The sequence below is a fragment of the Hemicordylus capensis genome, chromosome 6 (assembly GCF_027244095.1).
Source record: "Hemicordylus capensis ecotype Gifberg chromosome 6, rHemCap1.1.pri, whole genome shotgun sequence".
NCBI lineage: Eukaryota > Metazoa > Chordata > Lepidosauria > Squamata > Cordylidae > Hemicordylus > Hemicordylus capensis.
Genome location: NC_069662.1, coordinates 55,928,263 through 55,949,808, shown reverse-complemented (window position 1 = coordinate 55,949,808; position 21,546 = coordinate 55,928,263). Strand labels below are relative to the sequence as shown.

The 21,546-nt window shown below is 45.0% G+C and overlaps 1 protein-coding gene across 2 annotated transcripts; it reads right to left on the bottom strand.

The window, feature by feature from the left end:
* Positions 1 to 316: 316 nt before the first annotated feature.
* On the bottom strand, positions 317 to 21,538 carry LOC128330018 (receptor activity-modifying protein 1-like). Of its 2 annotated transcripts, none has more exons than XM_053262148.1 (5): positions 21,362 to 21,538; positions 15,044 to 15,082; positions 9,926 to 9,952; positions 3,422 to 3,563; positions 317 to 1,469 (listed from the first exon to the last, which is right to left on the bottom strand). In XM_053262148.1, the coding sequence occupies exons 1-5, from the start codon at positions 21,390 to 21,392 to the stop codon at positions 1,232 to 1,234; spliced, it is 477 nt and encodes a 158-aa protein (XP_053118123.1). In that variant the 5' UTR covers positions 21,393 to 21,538; the 3' UTR covers positions 317 to 1,231. The 2 variants fall into 2 exon arrangements, with proteins under 2 accessions (XP_053118123.1, XP_053118122.1); XM_053262147.1 differs by lacking the exon at positions 21,362 to 21,538 and adding an exon at positions 16,587 to 16,691.
* Positions 21,539 to 21,546: the final 8 nt, after the last annotated feature.

Sequence of the window (21,546 nt, the reverse complement as noted above, 5' to 3'; positions counted from 1 at the left end):
GGGATGGGCATGCAACGGTGGTGGTGGTGGTGGTGACAGGCACACGCTGGTGGCCCCCACTGTGTAACCAGTGAAGTTCACTGCCCTAACCCATCCAGTTCCCTTTCTGTACATAGAAACATATACCCATAATTCCCTGACTTTGATACTACATTGTCATTGTGAGGCCTATTTAGTACAAATAAACATGGATGAGAAAAGCATAGCATCTTTAATTGATAGAGATACTATGTTCTGCAACTAGAGTGGTTTGACTTCTTCCAGAGCAATTTCCTTTTGTTATTTATTTTCTCCCTGTAAAGGAGAATCTCACCATTATTAGTATTCCTATTAGCACAATACAGTACTCCAAAAATGAATCCATCACCATGCAATCTAGACAGAAACAGTAACAGAAGCAGAGAGCAGCCTTGAAAACAGTGGGTGGATTCAGATGTAACACTAAATTAGTGTTTAGCATTACTAGCATGATCTTATGGGCTCCTCCCTCCCCTTCATGCACAAAAGGGAGGAAATTAGCATCTTCCATTGTGGTTTAGAACAAAGCACAATATTTTATTGCAACACAGCAAATTGTGGTATGTTCCAACCACAATTTGTTAACAAGCCAGGATATCAAAGGAGGAAGATTGGATATCCTGACTTGCTAACAAACTATGGTTAAAACAATCTGCAATTTGCCAATGTCAAATCACCAGCTGAAGTGCTAGCGGAAACTATTACTTTCCTCTCCCCACGCATGAATGGAAGAAGGTAATAACACTAAACCAGGGTTAGGCAATCTTTGGCACTTCAGTTGTTGCCAAATTACAATTCCCATCATCCCCAGACACAATAAATTAGTAGCTGGGGATGATGGCAATTGTAGTTCAACAACAGCTAGAGTGCCAAAAGTTGCCGACCCCTGCACTAAACCATTAATCACAGTTTAGCATTTTGTCTAAACCCACCTAGGCCAGTACCATTCAAAATGCACAGTGATGACTCCACCAAGAACCTTAGGAGATGAGTGATCACATAGTTCTAGCCACTAGAGTCTAGCACAAGGATATACAAAGAAACAGCTCAGCTCTGTCATACAACCAGGCCATAATCTTGACAACCAATCCCTCCCGCACGCTTTAGTTTAGTTGTTCCCATTGCCCTTCTAGACTAGGAACCCAGGAACCAGCCCCTCCCCCCACCCCCCAGCACCGTTCCAACTCTAACTGGTATGCACAGCAGGGCAGTTTCAGGCCTTGCAGAGAGTGAGGGCAACAGAGAGAGGCACCAGACAAACAGGCAGGGCAGCTAAGGCAATGACCGTTCCTGTGGGTGGCCTATGGTCAGAGGTGTCAGTGGGTAAAGTGCAGTTGGCAAAATATTCAGCGTGGATTCTAATGAAGAAGGTATCCAGGGTGGGGCTGGACAAAGGACAGCCCATGCCTTCGGCCACCAGCCCAGTGCAGAGGGCAAGCTCACCGTATATGCTGTAGAGCAAGAAAATGAAACAATTATGAGGGTTGTGAAGAACTGGACAGTGCTGGTGCAGCCTAGTGTGTTTGCTGGCCACCAGGAATGAGCAGAATAAAGGAGTCAGAGTGGTGTTAAAGGCCAGATGTTGGGACAAACCCCACAAACTGTTTATTAGAGACACTGGCTTGAGCAATTCTATTCTGGCTCATAAGAACATCCCTACTGGATTAGGTCCAAGGCCCATCCAGTCCAGGATACTGTAGTGGCCCACCAGATGCCTCTGAGAGGCTCACAGGCAAGAGGTGAAGGAATGCCCTCTCTCTTACTGTTGCTCCCTCGCAATTGGTATTTAGAGGCATCTTGCTTCTGATGCTGGAGATGACCAATAGTCATCAGACTAGTAGCTATTGATAGATCTGTCATCCATGAATTTGGCTAAGTCCCCTTTAAAGCCATTCAAGCTAGTGGCCATCACCACATCCTGTGGCAGAGAAATCCATAGATTAATTACATGCTGGGTGAAAAAGTACTTCCTTGTGCCAGTCCTAAATTTCCCAGTCTTCAGTTTCATGGGATGACCCCGGGTTCTAGTGTTGTGAGAGAGGAAGAAAAATTTCTCTATGTCCACTCTCTCTACTCCATGCATAATTTTATACACCTCGATCATTTCTAAAAGATGAGGAAACAAGAGATTGAGAGGGGAGTTAAGGAGGGGGCACACTGGCTTGCAACATGAAGTTGTACTGTAGTTAGGAAGAGAACACTGGAGGAGAACATCTGTGAGATATTATCTTATCATTTTTATATTAAAGAGTGCCAAACTGGCAAATTGTGTTCAGCTAACTATGTGAAAGGCTAAGGTGGACAAAAGGCCAGAGTGATGTATAATTCCCATGGGAGGCTTGCTCAAGACCTGCCCATGCCTGCGGCAAGACGCCAAATGCTACTCCCCTCCCACCTGCAGGTGTGTGGTGATGCGATGCACCAAATGTTACCTGGGATGCACCAAGGTACAAAGAGTTGCCACCACCACTCCTCCCCCTGCGTTCCCTGAGTTTAAAAGGCAGAGGAAATGGAATGGAACAGAAAGTGTGGAGAAGAGGAATGTGGTGGGCTAGATGGTTTCCAGGGATCGTCACACTGATACCATTCCACAAAACTATGCTCAGATAGAGCTGTTTGGCATTGCGGCAGGGGGTCAGAAATTCTACCAGTAGTTATATTGCTGTCAGTTTAAAGTGGAAACAGACCAGATATTGCTACAAGAACGAAACCCTCTCATCTCAGCATAACATATGATCTTGAAACAACGAAGGTACAACCTAGAAGTTGAAAGGGGGGGGAAACCCATAAAAGAGACCCCAATTGCAGATCTCCTGTGTTGTAATTTATTTCAAAGGGGCAAGATGTTAAAAAGGTCTTGAAATAACCGTTTTTCAGACCTGAACTGGGGACAGCTATCAAGTTCAATCCCCAAACTGGTAGTGAGATGGGGAATGGGGGTCAAGTTGGCAGGTCAGAATGAGAGAACAAGCTAGCAGGATCTGCTTTTGGGAGTGATGGTTTCTGATTTTGTCTCTTATTGAAAAAAGTCAAACTTTGTTTAAAGCCTTTGAAACTTGCATTTATTATCTCCATCTACTGATGAATTAATATTTTCCACTACAATTTATGACCCTGATTTTTGTGTGTTGCGCACCTTAATTTATGGCACTGAATTTGGACCAGAATGCTCATTTATACATAAACTCCCCTCTCATCCAACATTATCATCTTGTGTAGCTAATTGAGTGTACTCTTTAGCTGTGTTCTCTCTCTGATTGGTTATTTAAAGTTTTGAATTTTGCTTTCTATGTATTTGATAGAAAACCAATCATCCTCTATATACCTGAAGAGAAATATATATTCATTTAAATAAGATCCACTTGAGGTACCAGGAATCAAGTCTGCCTTCAGCTGTTTATACCTGCCAATCGTTTCCCAGAGACACTGATTGCTCTCAGCTATAGATGTAATGGCAGCATGAAACTTGGGCCAGCAGTACAAGGCTATCCGATCATAGTAGGTATCTCCACAGTCACCGGTTTGGTTCTCCTCTTCAAAAAGCTCTAATAGAAGAAAGAAGGGTCAAAACCTTTAAAAAAAAAGAGAATAAACCTGATCTGGAAAGTAACTAAAGTAATATGAAAGATCAGGGATAACTACAATATTATCCCAGGTTAATAATTGTATTATGATATTTTAATAGCAGATGGAACTTAATCCATATAAATACTTAAAAATTAACAAGGTCTTTAAAAAAATAGATGAAGTGTTATTTATGTGTGAGACAACAATAAATATGCTAAAAATATTGGTAATATGAAAGCCTGCAACAATTAATAGGCCACAATTACTCTCATAGTTGTCCTTAATATCCAAGAAAGTCCTGAAACATATATTGACAATATATGTTTGATGACTTTCTTGGGTACTAAGGACAACTATGAGAGTAATTGTGGCCTATTAATTGTTGCAGGCTTTCATACTACCAATATTTTTAGCATATTTATTGTTGTCTCACACATAAATAACACTTATCAAATGTTATTTTTTAAGGCCTATCAATCAACTTTTATTATTAAAATATTCATATATATGTTTATTTTGTGGGGTGTGTGTGTGTGTGTGTGTGTGTGTGTATAGACAGATAAATTTATAGATAGATAAATTAACCTAGTTATAAGATCAACCTAGTTAGATACTATAATTATCTCTGATTATTCGTATTATGAAGAAAGGTCAACCCCATAAAAAGTTGCATATAAAGAGGGATGGAGGGTGGGAGGGGAGCAGCAGACATCTGTACTGCAGAATATGTACGAACAGATAGTGTGCCAACAAGGTTTGCTTTTGGTGGCTCTCAGTTCTGGGACAAAGTTCCTGCTTCTGATGATCAGCAGCCGGCTCATAATGTTACATATGGGTGTTCTTACACATGACATTTGAAATTGCCTTTCAGTCTCTCTTTCACTGTTTATGCCAATTACATTAATGCAAGATAGAAAACAGAAGACAGTAGTTTTCCAAAAACTGAATGTAGATTCTAGCCAATGCTGTCATTATATCTGAATTGGGCACACACAAAGGAAACAGAAATTGAATTACTCATGACATGTGATACAATCCTATGTTGCCTCCATTTAACAAAGCATGGAAAGCAAGAGAAGCATATCTTGCCTGTAAACAAAGGGCTGAACTGGATATGTTCTGAGAGGGAGAGACTGCTGGAGGTTTTCCAAACGGTGATTTACTCCTGCTTCATTATGCATAAGGTAGAGGGGAATTCATACAAGGGAGGGATTTACAATGATTTCAGTACAGTAACAGCAAGGGCGCTTTCCAGATTAACCCCTACAGCAGTGTCACAACGTATCTGCTAAGTGTGCTTCCATACTTCCTGTATTGTGACACCGCAGTCCCTACACTGTCAGCAGGGTGCCGTTCACATTTCGGATGCCTTGTTTCGGATTTATCGCTGCAATTTAGAGCAATAATGTTGTATGTCCATTGCAAATAAATAGCTGTATTTTCCCATTGTAAAATACAAAGCCGAAGCATTTTACCACAGTTTTAGCAAGAAATCTGGAAAGCATAATCTGTTCATACAGCCAACAGCTTTTTTCATGACGATTGGTTCTTAATACACAACATAAACATGTTTAAGAAGTTGCACTTTGGGAGAGTGTTGAAAACAGCAGTGCTGGATACCCTGGCATTTTTGCTGTGTGTCATGGAGAGACCCCCGAGATAAAGCAGGAGATGGAGGTGTGGCTACCCATGTGGGAGTGACTTAGCTCAGTAGGCCACCCCACCCCTCAATTCCACTTTGAATTGCTTCTGGCACCCTGCAGTCAATTTCCGGTGAAGACTATAGAATTATATTTTGTCTCTCTCCCAATGCTCTTGTGCACCTACGCTATTGCAAAATGAAAAAAACAAGAAAGAAACCCTTTTGAACCAGTGTGGATGCACAAGAAGACTTTTTAAAACCAAAAAGTCTATGGGAAAAAGAGAGAGAAAATTAAGAGCATTGTAATGACTGGGCAGAGCACTCTGACCTCTGGAAGAAGCGCACAGGTAGTGGAGGATGGCAGGACATCATGTATTTAATTTCAAGTAAATCACTCCAGCTATTGATTTTTAATGATCTTTTAAAAATTCATCTTTGTTTGTATTTGTAAAACTGTAAAATGTATGTATGTTCATCTGATTCTCAGATGTGACATTATTTTTTTGCCACAATTTTGGTGTGACTTTGGCTTAATTTTTTAAAAATAAAAAATCAATGGCTGGACCGATTTACTTGAAATTAAATACACAGAATCCTGCCATCCCCACTATCTCTCTCTGTGCAGAGGCGTAACTATAGGGGGGGCAGGGGGGGCACGTGCCCCGGGCACCATCTTTTCTGGTCACGTGGGGGGCGCTGCCATGACAAAAAAAATTTTTTTTAATTTTTTTTAATTTTTTGTTAATACAAATGTTTCCTGCTCAGTGCAGCAGCACTGCAGCAGTCAAGGGAGCGCGTTGGCGCCCCCTCCCCCACGAGCGGTCCCTTCCGCGCCGCCCGTCCGCCCCCTCCATTGCTTTGCTGGCGCCTGGCGGCCAGTCAGTGGCCTGGCTTGGCGGCGGCGGCGGGCGCTTGTGAGGAAAAACCTAAGTATAATGTAGTATGTTGGGGGGGGGCACCATTTCAGTGCTTGCCCCGGGCGCCGTTTTCCCTAGTTACGCCTCTGTCTCTGTGTATGCGTATGCGTATGCATACATGTGCGCAAATGCGCACACCAAATGTCAGAGCTCTCTGCCCAGCCATTACCACATTCTGAATTTTTTCTTTCCCTTGTCGGTGTCTGGTTTCAAAGGTGTCTTTGCACACCCACACTGATTCAAAAGGATTTCTCCCTTGTTTTCATCATTTTGCAATAGCATGGGTGTGCAATAGCACTGAAAGGAATTTTTAAAAACCCTTTTATTTTTTTAAAAAACCCAGAAACTACATTCACTCTTTGCCTGCTTGGGCACAGGTGAATGCAACAATAGGAAGCAGAAGGTCTGCAACCTTCCAACAATAGGAAGCAGAAACAGGTGGGATGGATCGGGAGAAGCCTGCCATATGAACAAGCCAAGGTTTGAAAAACCCTAACAAACCATAATAAATCATAATAAAAAGCAATCAATGGCCAGATTTACTCTGGTTTATGCTTACTATACACACTAATATGTGCTTCTATACTTTCATCCTCCTAACTTACAATGCTTCCTCCTGCTGTCTGGGAAACCTTCTGTATTTGGAGTCAAGCAGAGTGTCTCTTCAAGTGAACCTAAGAAGCGCCCTGCTGGATCAAATTAAGGGCCATCTAGTCCAGCATCCTGTTTCCGACAATAGCCTGCCAGATGCTTTTTTGCCTCCAAGCAGCTGGAATTCAGAGCTGCTGAACCTGTAAGCTCAATTTACCTATCATTTCCAATGGCCACTGAGAGACCTCTCCTGTAGGAATTAGTCTCAGGCCTGTAGCCAGCCTAAAAGTTTAGGAGGGGGGGTATCAAAGAAAGTAGTGGGGCCAGCTTATCTGACCCCAGCCAGTCCTAAGTGCAAGCAATATTCAGTTATATAAAAACTGTTTGGGGGCGAATAGGGGGAGGGGCAGAAAAATTTAGGGAAGACAAGCCCACTGTAGCCCCCTAGCTATGGGTTTGAGTCAAATCCCTTTATAAAGCCATCTAAGGCTAACCCATTAGCCATCATCACACATCCTGTAACCATAAATTTAAGAAGTTAATTATGTGTTGCGTGAAACACTATTTTTGCCGTCCAGAATCTACTGCTCGTCACTGAGTGACCCTGAGCGCTAGTATTACGAATGTTCTCTGTTCCTTTTTTCAGCATCCTATATAATAAAAGGCTAAGTGAGTGGCCGTGGCTTTGGAACGTTGGGGATCTGCGTCCCTGCCTCCCTGGGCTGTTCTGGGCCTGCGCGAAGCGCAGGCCCAGAAGAGCCCAAGGGACACAGGACCTCAGACACCAGTCCCCGCCTGCTCACCCGCCCTCCCAGCTGCCCAAAATGAAGCTGGGCGAGGTGGCGGCGAAGCCGCCAACGAGGCCCCCGCCCGCTCACAGCCGCCGCCGCCTGCTCACCCGCCCTCCCAGCTGCCCAAAATCACCTTCCCCCGCTCCCCCCCAAAAGATTAAGGGCCAAAATGGCCCATGAGAAGGTCGCCGCCCCCGCCTATCGCCCTCCCGCCCACCCAGCTGCCGGAGCCCACCTTACCCGCTCCAGCCCGAGGGAAAAGAGAGGAGCTCACGAGCAGAGCTCCTCTCTGTGCTAAGTCACTGCTCAAACTGCCGCTATGGACGCAAAGGACGCCTATTGCGTCCATTGCGACAGTATGGGCAGCAGCTTAACACAGAGAGTAGCTCTGTTCCCGAGTTCCTCTCTTCTCCTTCGGGCTGGAGCGGGTAAGGTGGGCTCCGGCAGCTGGGTGCACAGGAGGGCGATAGGCGGGGGCGGCCACCTTCTCATGGGCCATTTTGGCCGTTATTCATCCACACACACACACCCCAAAAAAGTAAAAGAAAAATAAGGAAGAACAAAAACAGAGACAACAACAACAACAAAAAGAGAGAGAGAGAGAGAGAGGGGACAAGGGGGGGAAAAAGAGACAGAAAGAGAGAGAGACAGAAAAGATGGGATAGAAAGCTAGCGCCCGTTATCATAACGGGCTTAAAAATACTAGTCCTATATAATAAAAGGCTAAGTGAGTGGCCATGGCCTTGGAACGTTGGGGATCTGCGTCCCTGCCTCCCTGGGCTGTTCTGGGCCTGCGCAAAGCGCAGGCCCAGAACAGCCCAAGGGAGACAGGACGGCAGACACCAGTGTCCCAAAGCCACAGGCGGCCATTAGCCAGCAAACACCTGACCTCTTGCCGCGGTCCCACGGGCGCCCATTACGGGCCAATCGCTGCCCGCCCGCCCGCCACCACCGTCCCAGACCCACTGGCGGCCATTTCGGCCCAATCCCCAGTCCTCTTTTCAAGCCCCCACGGGCGGCCATTTCCACCCAAATACTGCCGATGGCCGCCCGCCCTCCCTCCCTCCCTCCCTCCCTCCCTCCCGAGTCCTCCTTACCCCGGCCATGCCCGTCGGGCGAAAAATTCCTACAACTCAGAGAGAGAGAGGAGCTCGCAAGCAGAGCTCCTCTCTTTGCAACGGCTCTGCCCGAACTGACACTATGGCCGTAAAGGACGCAATAGGCGTCCTTTGAGTCCAAACTGACAGTACGGGCAGAGGCTTTGCAAGAGAGAGCAGCTCTGCTTGCGAGCTCCTCTCTCTCTCTGAGTTTTAGGAGTTTTTCGCCCGACGGACATAGCCGGGGTAAGGAGGGCTCGGCAGTTGGGAGGGAGGGTGGGCGGTCCACGGCACTGTTGGGTGGGAAATGACCGCCCGTGGAGCCGTGCAAGGAGGACCTGGGATTGGTCCGTTAACTAACTAGCGCCCGTTATTTCAACGGGCTTAACAATACTAGTCATTTATAATTGTATAATGTACTCAAAATCCATTCCGGAGAACTGTTAAGCAAAGCAGACGATAGATGCATTCAAAAATGATGCTAAGAACATAAATGGGATCCCTTGGAGGTGGAAATCAAAGGAGAGAGCCACACTGATCAGAATGAACACTCAGTTTTCTTCTGCTTCTTGTAATATGCTAATGTTTAGAGGTGGGTGGCACATTGGGCACTGTAGGTGTTTTCACACATGACACCAGAATGCATGTTTGAGCATCTCTCATAGTATATGAGACACATGGGAGTGTTGTTGAAGTGGAAGAGAAATCAAATGCATATTCTAGTCATAGGAACATAGGAACATAGGAAACTGCCATATACTGAGGCAGACCATTGGTCTAGCTAGCTCAGTATTGTCTTCACAGACTGGCAGCGGCTTCTCCAAGGTTGCAGGCAGGAATCTCTCTCAGCCCTATCTTGGAGAAACCAGGGAGGGAACTTGGAACATTCTGCTCTTCCCAGAGCGGCTTCATCCCCTGAGGGGAAGATCTTGCAGTGCTCACACATCAAGTCTCCCATTCAGATGCAACCAGGGCAGACTCTGCTTAGCTTTGGGGACAAGTCATGCTCGCTACCACAAGACCAGCTCTCCTCTCAGTGAATATTTTACATTCAGTTGTAAATGGAAGCTTCTTGTGTGAAAACACTCTTAAGAGACACACTTCATTTCATTTATGAAAACGTCCAAAAGAGAAGGCATGGGACACAGATGCAGGTATGATGAGGGCTGAACAAACAACATATGCAGGTTTCATAAAAACAGAAGCCAGTGGCTACTATAGGACTAGGAAATGGAGGTTCCAAAATGAGAGTTCTTGTTATGCAAGACTAATTGGGGGGAAAGAGAGGAGATTATTGCTCACCATCTTCATCCGGATACCAGTAGGAAACTGGAAAAGGAAAGCAGATGTTAGTCTAGAACAGCAAAGGAATGAGTAATTGAAGGGGTAGACATTGGGTTCTTCTGTCTCTACCTCTGACTGTCTCTTGAGGAAAGTTTGATTTAAAGAGGGAGAGGGACCACCAGGACTTGCTAGGTTTGTCTCCCTTATATACACACTCTCTGCCCTCCAGATTTCTCTTTCAGGAGTGACACAAGAAGGAGAGGGCAGGAATTGGCAGGCTTGACCTGCCATTGTGGATCGGAGGAAAGGTGTATCTGATAGCACAGCACCCTTGTCTCCAACAGTGACCAGTTAGATTCCCCTTCCTCCCCACCCTCCAAAAAACCAAGGCATGTCTCAGATTTAATCCCTGCTGGGAGACACACTTGTGGGGAAGGGGGAGGTATAATCAGCCCCGTCACTTGATTTAAATGATAAGATTCAAGCCCTGGAGCATTCAATAATATCAGATGCCTGTGAGGATGCGCAGATAGTTATTCCTTCATCACATGCCTGGGATTAGGGGGAAGAACTTTCAGATCAGAAGGTGTGGTTTCCAGGCACCCTTAAGCCCCAGCATCTGCCCCTTGCAATATCTGGCAATCAAATATCCTGCCTCTCAAAAGTGAAGTTTTTGTTCCTGGCTGTCATGGCTAACAAAAGGACATACTAAAATAAATGACACAGAATGGCCACTGAAATGCATTGGTTCCTTCCAAAGGATCATACCTGCATATACAGGTAGATGTGGAAGGAGGGAAAATCCTACAAGCACGATCTTTGTGCCTGTAAATTTCCCCCTGCTTGGCTTATAGCAGCTTTGAGGGTGCGTACGGGTCTGTGTGACAAGTTGGGGCAAAGGGTAAATCTTCTCCCCCTTCAATGCAGCACCAATCCAAATTTCTCCTCTGTCAATTGCTTCAAAAATGTTCTATATCAGGTCTAGTTTGACCCTAAATAACTTTATGTCCCAATTACAGGAGAAGAAATCTATTAAAATCTGGGGAGGGGTGGGGAAATAGAGTTGCCAGTTTTTTCATGGCATGACCAGTGGAGGCTCTTCTCTTAGGGCAGGGTGGGCAATGCGTACCCCCCAAAAAGGCCAAAATGTCCAAAGAAACTAATAAAAATGGTCCAAAAACAAAAAGGCCAAAATGTCCAAAGAAACTAATAAAAATGGTCCAAAAACAATAATAATTGTCAGCCATTCTGTCCTCTGCCAGCATTTCAGGTCTGACTGACTCAGTCACTGCAGCCCTGCACTTCCCAGCCTGTAGCTTGCAAGCCTGCAGTGTTGACATATAGTGGGCGCTGGTAGTAAAATTCCTTAAACACCTATAAGAGCTCACGAAACAGTTTCACATAACAGTGTTCATAAGGAAGGAGCCAATTAGGGGTGTGCACGGAACCGCGGAGCTGCGGTCCGGCACTGGGGTGGGGGGTTCCATTAAGGGCGGGGGGGGCTTTACTTACCCCTCCCGCATTTCCCCAACTCCGGCGCCGTATTTACTTGAGAAATCGGGCGGCAGGATACCTCCCTGCCACCCCTTTCAATCCCCGCTTGGCCGCCCCCTTCAATCCCCCTGCCGCCCCCTTCAAGCCCCCTTCAAGCCCGTTTTGTCCTTAGGCAGGATACCTCCGGGCAGCAGGATCCCTGCTTGGAAGCAGGGAAAGGGGCAGCAGGAGGTATCCTGCCGCCCATTTTCTAAGGACAAAACGGGCTTGAAGAGGGCTTGAAGGGGGAGACAGGGGGATTGAAGGGAGCGGCAAAGCGGGGATTGAAGGGGGCGGCAGGGAGGTATCCTGCCACCCAATTTTTAATGGAGAAAGGAGCCAAGCGGGGATTGCAGCGGGCGGCAGGGAGGTATCCTGCCACCCCATTTCTCAAGTAAATATGGCGCCGGAGTTGGGAAAACGCGGGAGGGGTAAGTAAAGCCCCCCCCCTTAATGGAACCCCCCACCCCAATCCTGCCGAACCGAACTGCCCCGTGTCCGGACCGGTCCGGAGGCCTGTAGAATGGCCTCCGGACCGGTCCGTGCACATCCCTAGAGCTAATCCCATGGCTTGCCTTTGTTGTCAAAAGACAGGCTGAATTCAAATAGCCCTATCAGGAAGACGTCATCCTGACTGACAGAGCTCCCTCTGCCTCTGACTAGCAATCAGTGTGGCCGGAGGCAGTCCTTGTTCTAGTCTTCTGAAGGAAGAGAGCAGCAATCACCATTTTGTTCACTCTTGGACAGTGTGCTGAGAGCAGAGCTTGCTGAGAGACCATTTATTTTGTTTACTGAGCCTCAGATTATAGCAATAGCAATAGCAATAGCACTTACATTTATATACCGCTCTATAGCCGGAGCTCTCTAAGCGGTTTACAATGATTTTAGCATATTGCCCCCAACATTCTGGGTACTCATTTTACCGACCTCGGAAGGATGGAAGGCTGAGTCAACCTTGAGCCCTTGGTCAGGATCGAACTTGTAACCTTCTGGTTACCTTCTGGTTACAGGGCGGCAGTTTTACCACTGCGCCACCAGGATTATGTGAGTTAAGTGTATGTAATTGTCAGATTGTGTGCGTTTGAGCACCTTTGAGGAACTAATCGACACAAAACAAAACATGTAGGTAGCCCCCTGCCCCTCTGTACCTGAAGTGATCACTTTGCCCTACCACATGAAAGGGCCACCCCTGCTAAACGCATGCTTTATTTGCACTTGTATTATCATGGTCTGCCATGATTTAAAAACCATCATTTCACAAATTGGGAATCTAATCTTCCCATAGTTGCAGTCTGCAGATATTTCCTATCATCATTTGGACAGTTTTATTTATAAAACAGGAGGGGTAGCTTAGAAGCTTTTTACACCCGCCTCCCTAGTTATAGGGGTGTGCACGGAACCGCCACACTGCAGTCCGGCACTGGGGTGGGGGGTCGCTTTAAGAGCGGCGGGAGGGTTTACTTACCCCTCCCGCCACTTTCTGCTGTGGCGCCGTAATTTGTAGAGTAATTGGGGCGGCAGGATACCTCCCTGCCGCCCCTTCCCCGCTGCGGCTCTGCAAAACTCCCAGTAATGCTTTGCGCATGCGCACATTGTGCGCACACTTCACGTCACTGACGTGCGCATGCGCAAATCATTACTGGGAGCTTTGCAGAGCCGCAGCGGGGAAGGGGCGGCAGGGAGGTATCCTGCTGCCCCAATTACTCTACAAATTACGGTGCCACAGTGGAAAGCGGTGGGAGGGGTAAGTAAACCCTCCCGCCGCTCTTAAAGCGACCCCCCACCCCCAATCCGAACTACCCAGGTCTGGACCGGTCCGGAGGCCTTTTCAATGGCCTCTGGACTAGTCCGGGCCCATCCCTACCTAGTTACACACTCTGGGGCCCTGCCAAGCCACATCCCCACTCCCCTGCACCCACCAATTTCTTGTGCGGGACAGCGGAATAGGCATGGCTCCTCCCGCCCCTGGAAGAAGCAAGCTGCAAATGTGAGAAATAATTATAAGCCCCTCATGCTAGTACTATGTGGAAATAACAACTTGATTTGTGGAGGGTTTGGGTGAGTTCTTTGTTTGTTTTTAGCATTTTTACATACACCAAAGCTACAGAGCCAGACAGATGGGTTTCTAGGCATTCAGGGTTACAAGTAAAAAGAGAAAGGGAAATGATTGATATATATTTTAAAACTCTCTGTTAGGCATTTCTGAAATAGTAAGAAGTGGCAGGTGGGCCAGGCTTCCAGAGAGGGCCTATGCATAGGCCTCGCTGAAGCCTGAAGCTCTCCAGGCGGGCGTTGGAGATCAGCAGGAGCAGACAGTCAAGAAAGGGTTAACTTTCCTCCCAGCCCTATTGGTTCTCCTGAAGTCTTGTGCTCCTCCCCCGCTTGGAATTTGTATGGAACTGCAGAGCCCAGGGAGCAAGCTGGCTCTGTTGGACTGAGGGTCTCCCTCCAACCAAGAAGGGAAGTAAAACATTTGCTGTTTGAAAGTAAACCCTTTGCTGTTTGTTTTGTCTGTGAGTGATTTGTTCCCCTTGGTCAAGCTACCATGTTGCTCTCCCCCCCACCCCCATGAACCATGTGTGTGTTGCACATGGGAGAGAAGTCACATCCTGTGTATGTGTGTGTGTGAGAGAGAGAATTCTTAACCTTTAAAAAACAACCAACAAAACATTTTCAATGTATGCCAAAACATGTACTCATGGCATGTTTTTATAACTGTCTGAAAATGGGTGTCTTCGAGTGCAGAGGCTTTTACAGGTATGTTTCTTGGAATGACATAGCCACCTAATGGCACAGTGGGGAAGTAACGTGCCTAGGGAGCAAGAGGTTGCTGGTTCGAATCCCCACTGCTATGTTTCCCAGACTCCTATATCAGGCAGCAGTGATATAGGAAGATGCTGGAAGGCATCATCCGATACTGCATGGGAGGAGGCAATGGTAATCCCCTCCTGTATTCTATCAAAGAAAACCACAGGGCTCTGTGGTCGCCAGGAGTCGACACCGACCCGATGGCACAACTTTACCTTTTACTTTCTACATGCCCACAGCAGTTAGTGCTGTTTTGTTTTGTTTTTTTGCCCCACCCCTGTGCCACCCACTTTGGCTCTGCCCATCTGCCTGGCGCCCACCCAGTCCCAGGAGTCACCAGCTGCCACTGGGCATGACTGACAGCTTTGTGGTGGGCAGAAATTCAGCAGGTGAAACTTTTTTTGATCACTTCATCTCCCTACCAGGAGTGGCCCTTAGATGAGACAAGGTGAGATGGTAACCTCAGGCAGCAGATTACTGGGGCACCAGTGAGGTGGTAAGAGGCCCTCCTGCCCCCCTCCCCCCACTTTTTTAAGATGGGAAAGGTGGGGGGAGGGTGTGCATGGGGTGCTGGTGGCATTTGGCACCTTTCCTCAGGTGCACAGAGATCTTGAGCCAGCACTGATCTGTACCAAAAATACTGTACTTGCTAAACTTCTTCTTGTCATGCAGTTCTTAAAGGCAAAGGCTTCCTGCATGAGAAATGAGGCAAAACTTAGGGAGAGAATGGTGATGTGCATGTTCAGCACAGGGCATTCCTCATTCCCAGAATACAATTACATGTTTCTCGCTTACTTTCATCTTCAAAGTCATCATAGGTCAGTAGTGTGCTGCCTAGAGAAGAGAAGAGAAAGAGAAGAGAAGGTTTGGACCACGAAAACTGTAAAACTCCAGTCTTTCTGCCCTTCCATAGCCCAGCCTCATCTTTTTGACCTTTTTGGCTGTTGCACTTCATGTGATAGGAAAGAAACTGATAGGAGGAAAATGGAAACCTAGTTGGGGGTCCCCCCAGGCTGGTCCCCATCACTCAAGAACTGCATGAGTTCCTCCTTTCTTGTATGTGTTTGTGCAGCTGCTGGAAAGGCAAGGAGGCTCCCCTGCTCCTCTTTGTTTGGGTTGCTTTGCAACCAGTTCTGGTCACAGCTGGGGGCTTCCTTGCCCTTCCCTATGCTCAGGCTGTGACCCTGGGGCCCATAACACATGGTCCCTCAAATTAACCTGGAAGCATGTGATATTCACCTGATGTCCACACACAGAAGGTGCTCTTAAGCCAAAATTACTTTGCTGTGCTAGTAACAAAATGCAATTGACTCCAAGGATAGGAAATCCATAGCAAATTTAATAACACCAGCTAAAATAACCCAGGCTAAAAACTAGCAGATGTCAATGCCTCCCACTCCCAAGATAAACAGAAATGGTTTCACTAACTGTGAAATGTTGTTTCTATGGGGAATCTGACCTCATACATTCAAATAAGAGAGAAGCTCACTGAGGAAGACAATTCTGAAGTAATTGGGGCAGGGGCATAGCTAGAGGAGAGGGGGACCGTGTTCACCCCTCTCTCCAGCAGCCGCTCGGAGTGAGGGAGATAATGAAGAATATGGGGGGGCTGGAGCTAGGGGTCCCTCAGGAGCTGGGGGGCCTTTGAACTCATTCACTCAATTATAGCTACACCCCTGAATTTGGGCTATATTAGAATCTTGTTTGCTTATACTAGAATTAAAACCAGTGATTTTGAAGGTTTCCAGTAGTGCAATTTCAATGTAATTGTTTTAAAAGTTGTTTTGAAAAGCTGAAGAACAGCTCTTAAGGAATTGCAAAACAAAAAGACTCCTGAAAAAGCATCCCCCCCACCCATCCACTTCTTATTCCTATTATTGTTAATGTGTCAGAAATTAGGCAGTAAAATTCAGCATGCTCCCCCTTCCTGTAAAGCTGAATACTGCTTATTAACTGAAGTTTGTATTCCCTTATACCTCAAATCAGAGGTGCAAATATTTATCACTTAAGGCATCTCATGATGCAGAATTGTTGCTATAAAAGCTCAAGGCATAATGCACAACAGCAAGCTGGCTACTTGATTTCTTTTCCTGTTGTAAAGGGCCCCAGACAATCAATGAAGCCTAGATGTTTCCCCTCTTTATTTATTTATCATATTTTTATACCGCCTGATATGTACATCTCTAACATTATATTCACAGTAGCCATAGTCTAATGCCAATAGCATATTTTATTAATCCCCACAAATAGATGGGGGAGTAACTTTGCTAGAGAAGTCACTATGTACTTTTCCAAGGTGACAAAGTAATCATATTGCAAAGAGAAGGAGGAGGCTTACCTCTGTGGAAAAGCAAAACCAGAACACAATACCAGGCAGAACAAGACATTCTCGTAACAGTCTTAGATAATAGTTTAGCCTTTTTAATCTCCTGTATCAAAGCATGGCTGGAGCCCTTTATTTCTGAGACCCCCATAGCCCTTATGTTATGCCTGGACACTTGGCAATGCTTCAGCCAATGAGAGATAATCTCATTTCTTCCAATGTGGGTGCCAGGTCTAGTTGTTTTAAATTATGTGAGAAAGAGAAAGAAATTCTTCACAGTGAGATAACAAGCAAGAGGTATGTCCTGTGGTTTGGCAAACCACAACATCCTGTGGTTTGGCAAAGGAGAGCTTATACGGTTCAAGCCTCTACTTCCAGCTCTGTATGGACTGGCAGTGGGAGTTCTGCACTTGCCCAGAGACAGTTTAATTATTCACATGCCTCAGAGCAGAGTTCTGCTTTTCTGTACAGAGCTGCTAAGAGGATTGAGGCCCAGAGAAAACAGGATTTTCAACAATAGGAAGTGGTATGTGGGAACCATGGTAGCACAGCACTCAAACTTCTTGCACAGGTCAGCCACAGTCTAACACGGTGAGCTTCATCACAGAAGACTAAGATCATGGTGTTTCAGAAGAAATTTGTGCAGCATAAGTGGGAAATTCATGGCCAAGATATAGAACAAGTCAAGTCATATAAGTATTTAGGCATGGTTCCCAATTTAATGGTTACTGGAGAGCACATCTGCTCCACGTTACACAAGAGGCACAAAAGAGTGCAATAGTGCTCACTAGATATTTTTTCGGGAAGGGAGGTGGTTATGTCTCCACTGCAATTCAGGTCTTCAGAGGGAAAATATTAGCCCAATTACTATATGGGCCCAGCTGAGTAATTACAAGGATTTTCGTCCCTTAGAGTAGGTACCAACCAGATTATAAGAACCATCCTTGGGGCACCAAGAGGAACACCCAATGCAGCGTTGAGGCTGGAACTGGGTTTAGTACCAATTGAAGCACACTTGGGTTGCAAAGATTTCTTATTATCTGAATCTAAATCTTGGCCGAGTAGGCCTCGCACCTCTAGTCCTGAATGACAACTTTGCATCTGCACGGAAAGAGGGAGTTGAGAGGAAATTAGAAAACTATGAGCTAGGTATCCCAATGTCGGTCTCCTTAGGGATCTTAAAAGCCAAGGAGATCATTAGGCAGCGGATTTAGGATATTGCGACTCAGGAAGTAGTAGCCTGAGTCAGACACCTATCTTCCTTAGGTAATGTGCTCTTCCCCATAGATCAGCTAAATATTTACATGAGCCAAATCTTGCTAAATCGAGAAGGGCATTTGCCTTGGCAAGCTTGAATGCACTACCCTCAGCTCTTTTAGAGTGGTCACTACCTCAGTATTCCTTTTTCTCAACAGTTATGCCCGTGTCAGTCAGGAGCGGTTGAGACAATTGAACATATGTTGCTTTATTGTCGGTCTTATAGAGATATTTGGCTAGCACTTTTGCTACCTATTTTGTCTAAATTCCCAGGTAGGCCATCAAGACTTTTTTTAAAAAAAATTTGTTATTGGTTTTAAAGATACAAAGATACAAAAGTGAGAGAGAAAAATGAAAATAATATAAGATCAAAAGAATAGGATGCATCTCCAAACTTACAATATCCACAAATAAAAACAGTTTTGCATACTTGTTTAGCAAACTTATTATCTACAAATAAAGTACAATCTTATCATCAAAGTTGTCTAATCCTTTTTAAGCAAAATCCAAGGGAAAAGGTATGATAACGAAAAAGTGGCAACTCTATCAGTTATGAGCTTCAAATTAAACCTGAATCTCATTGGTTTTTATATCATTCGGGTATCTAGCATATTATCTACCAAAAAGTATTGAATGATTGCAGCAAGGCAAACTGAGAAGAGAAAGAAGAAGAAGAAGAAAAATAATAGACAGTATGACTGCAAAGTTATCTTTTCAACAGGAGGGGTTTCAGACCAATTCAGAGGTTAGATCTCAGATGACCAATTAAGACAATGCAATCTGAACAACATAAGGCTCTTTATTGCAGGATAGTTGCACTAATAAACAAACGTCTGGAGATCTGAGTGTTACTCTATCAGATCTTGGAGATGACCATATGATGGGACTTAGGGGAAAGATTACATATTCCATCTTTGATACAGCTAAATGTTTCACAAACTCATTCAAGTACAGATGGGTTTTACTTGCCTGGCATTATCTTTTCTCTGAAGTTAAAAAGATTTGGATACATATGTTTTTAGATTCAAGATAAGTCTTAACTGCATTATCCTCTCTCTTTTTAGTTTTCATTGGATTACTAATTGGACTGGTTTATTGACAAAGTCTTTGATAACTTTATGTTATGGCTTTTTCCTGTCCCTGCATCTTATTATTTTTATTTTAGTTTAATAGCGTTACCAATTGGCCTGGTTAATTGATGATAAAAGGCTCTCCCCCCCCCATTCCATTATAGATTATTACAATGTTTTAACTTACTAGTTTTCCTCTGTCTAATAGGAAATAAGTTTCTTATACTTACTAATCTGAACATCTTTGTAATTTTTCCGCTTTGGTATTTTCTATTTCCAATTAATCCGATAGGCTTCTAAACAAAGTTTTTACTATATTTTGGTAGTCCTTTAATTTCTTTTCTTTTTAAAATCAAATTGTTTAGAGAAAAACTGTTTTTAAGTACAGATCACTCCACTGCTTTCTTTTATTATTACTAGGCCATCAGACTTTTATGTACAGTGGTCCCTCGACTTACGAAGATAATCCGATCCGAACGCATGTTCGTAGGTCGGAATTTTCGTAAGTCGAAAAGCGCATCCACGGAGGTCCGGAAACACTCATAAGTCGAGGAAACCGCATCTAAAAATTCGTAGGTCGAGGAAGCCGCATCTAAACCGGCAACGACTTCCGGTATTTTTTGTCGTTCGTATGTCGAAATCTTCGGATGTCGAGTGCTTCGTAAGTCGAGGGACCACTGTATCTCTTCTTTTGTCCAACGGTGATATTAATGTTTCCACCAAGATGGCAAACTTTGCTTCATCACAACCTTTGTAAGGAAGCAATTGGTAAAATAATGAATGTCAGTTGTACTATCAGTTGTACTGTCAGTGCTGGACTAGGACCGGGGAGACCCAAGTTCAAATCCCCATTCAGCCATAATATTTGCTGGGTGACTCTGGGCCAGTCACTTCTCTCTCAGCCTAACCTACTTCACAGGGTTGTTGTGAGGAGAAACTTAAGTATGTAGTACACTGCTCTGGGCTCCTTGGAGGAAGAGCGGGATATAAAATGTAAATAAATAAATAAATAAATAAATAAAAATATATTGCTATATTCTAAACTGTGTTCTATAAGAAAGTACTGGCAAAATAATGATTGCTGGAGATTACTATTTATCTGTATGCCACCTAATGGTGGAGTGGAGAAGTAACTTGCCTGGGGAACAAGAGGTTGCTGATTTGAATCCCCGCTGGTATGTTTCCCACCTGTATCAGGCAGCAGCAATATAGGAAGATGCTGAAAGGCATCATCTCATATTGGAAATGGCAATGGCAAACCCCTCCTGTCTTCTACCAAAGAAAACCACATGGCTCTGTGGTCATCAGGAGTCGACACCGACTTGACAGCACAACTTTACCTTATGACTTATTGTGTGTGTGTGTTTTAAATCTGGTTGATGACTGTAATAAAGGCTCCGTTCCATTCATCCCTTTGTGGGTTTTAGCATGCCCGGCTCTGTGCTGGATTGTGACCATCATGTTTATCCTTTGTATCCCAAAGACTCCTGCAGGCTACTCCAGTTTGAAATATGTACCTCTTTAAGTTGTCTATTCAAGATGCTGCCATCTAAAAACCAAAACCAAAATCATGCTGAAAATGTGCCAGCAATCCCTATACTCCAATAAAAGAAAAACATAGTTTTGAAGCCAATAAGATATAATCAATTATATAAACACCAAGCAATGTGGGGTGGGGGTGAGAAGGCACTAGGACATACATGATATCCCTACATCCACATGAGAATGATAGAACTCCATTTCATGAGGGCTTGCTTGGCTTCCTTCCAGCTAAAAGCCAGCATGGCCAAGTCCCAGTGCCAATGCAAATGGTGGTTTGAATTTCTAAAGTGTAAGAGACCATGTGAGACTTTCCCCTGTTGGCATTTGCTTGACAAGAGGTTGTAAAATGATATACAAGATGAAAATAAAAGAAAGCTGCTTATTTTCACCACTTATACAGCAGAATAGGTTAGTGAGGAGGTGCAGACTGGGCCTTTTGTAAAGAAGAAAACATTTCCACCTACTCCTCCACTCCCATCCGGTATAAAAGTGTGCTTTGTTTTTAATTTCAAAGGTTTCAAGGGTCAAACTTGGATGTAGAGCTGCTAGAGCTATCCTATTGATTGAGGAAGACACTCTGAATATGCTCAGAGGCTCTCTTCTTGATTATCACATGTCCCAGAGCCAAGCTGTGCCATGGAAGATCGGTTCTGAGACGTGCCATAATACCTATATTCACATTGTGCCTTCTCATAATCGATATTTCCTGTTCGTAAGTGACACACACAGCCTGTATCTCTCCATACCATTATATTATTACATGTTTACTTTGCCTTTGCTCCGATAAGCTCAGGACAGCATGGCTGTCCTTTTAACTTTGCAATCATCTTAAAACGTGAGTTGAGCTAAGAGACAGTGACTGGCCTACGTCACTCATTTAGAGCTTCATCACGGAGGAGACGGTTTACAGAGGTGTCGTACCGCATAGTGGCAGGGACGTTCCATTTAACATATATGCCGCAGTCCATTATAACAAACAACTCCTTCCTGCGTTTCCCCCACTGTTTGCTTTGCGCGCAGGTCCCGCTCTCTGCGGTGTACTTCGTAGTGGTACATCCCACGCACTCCGTCCCCCCCCCTTCTCTATTTGGCACGTTCCTTCCAGG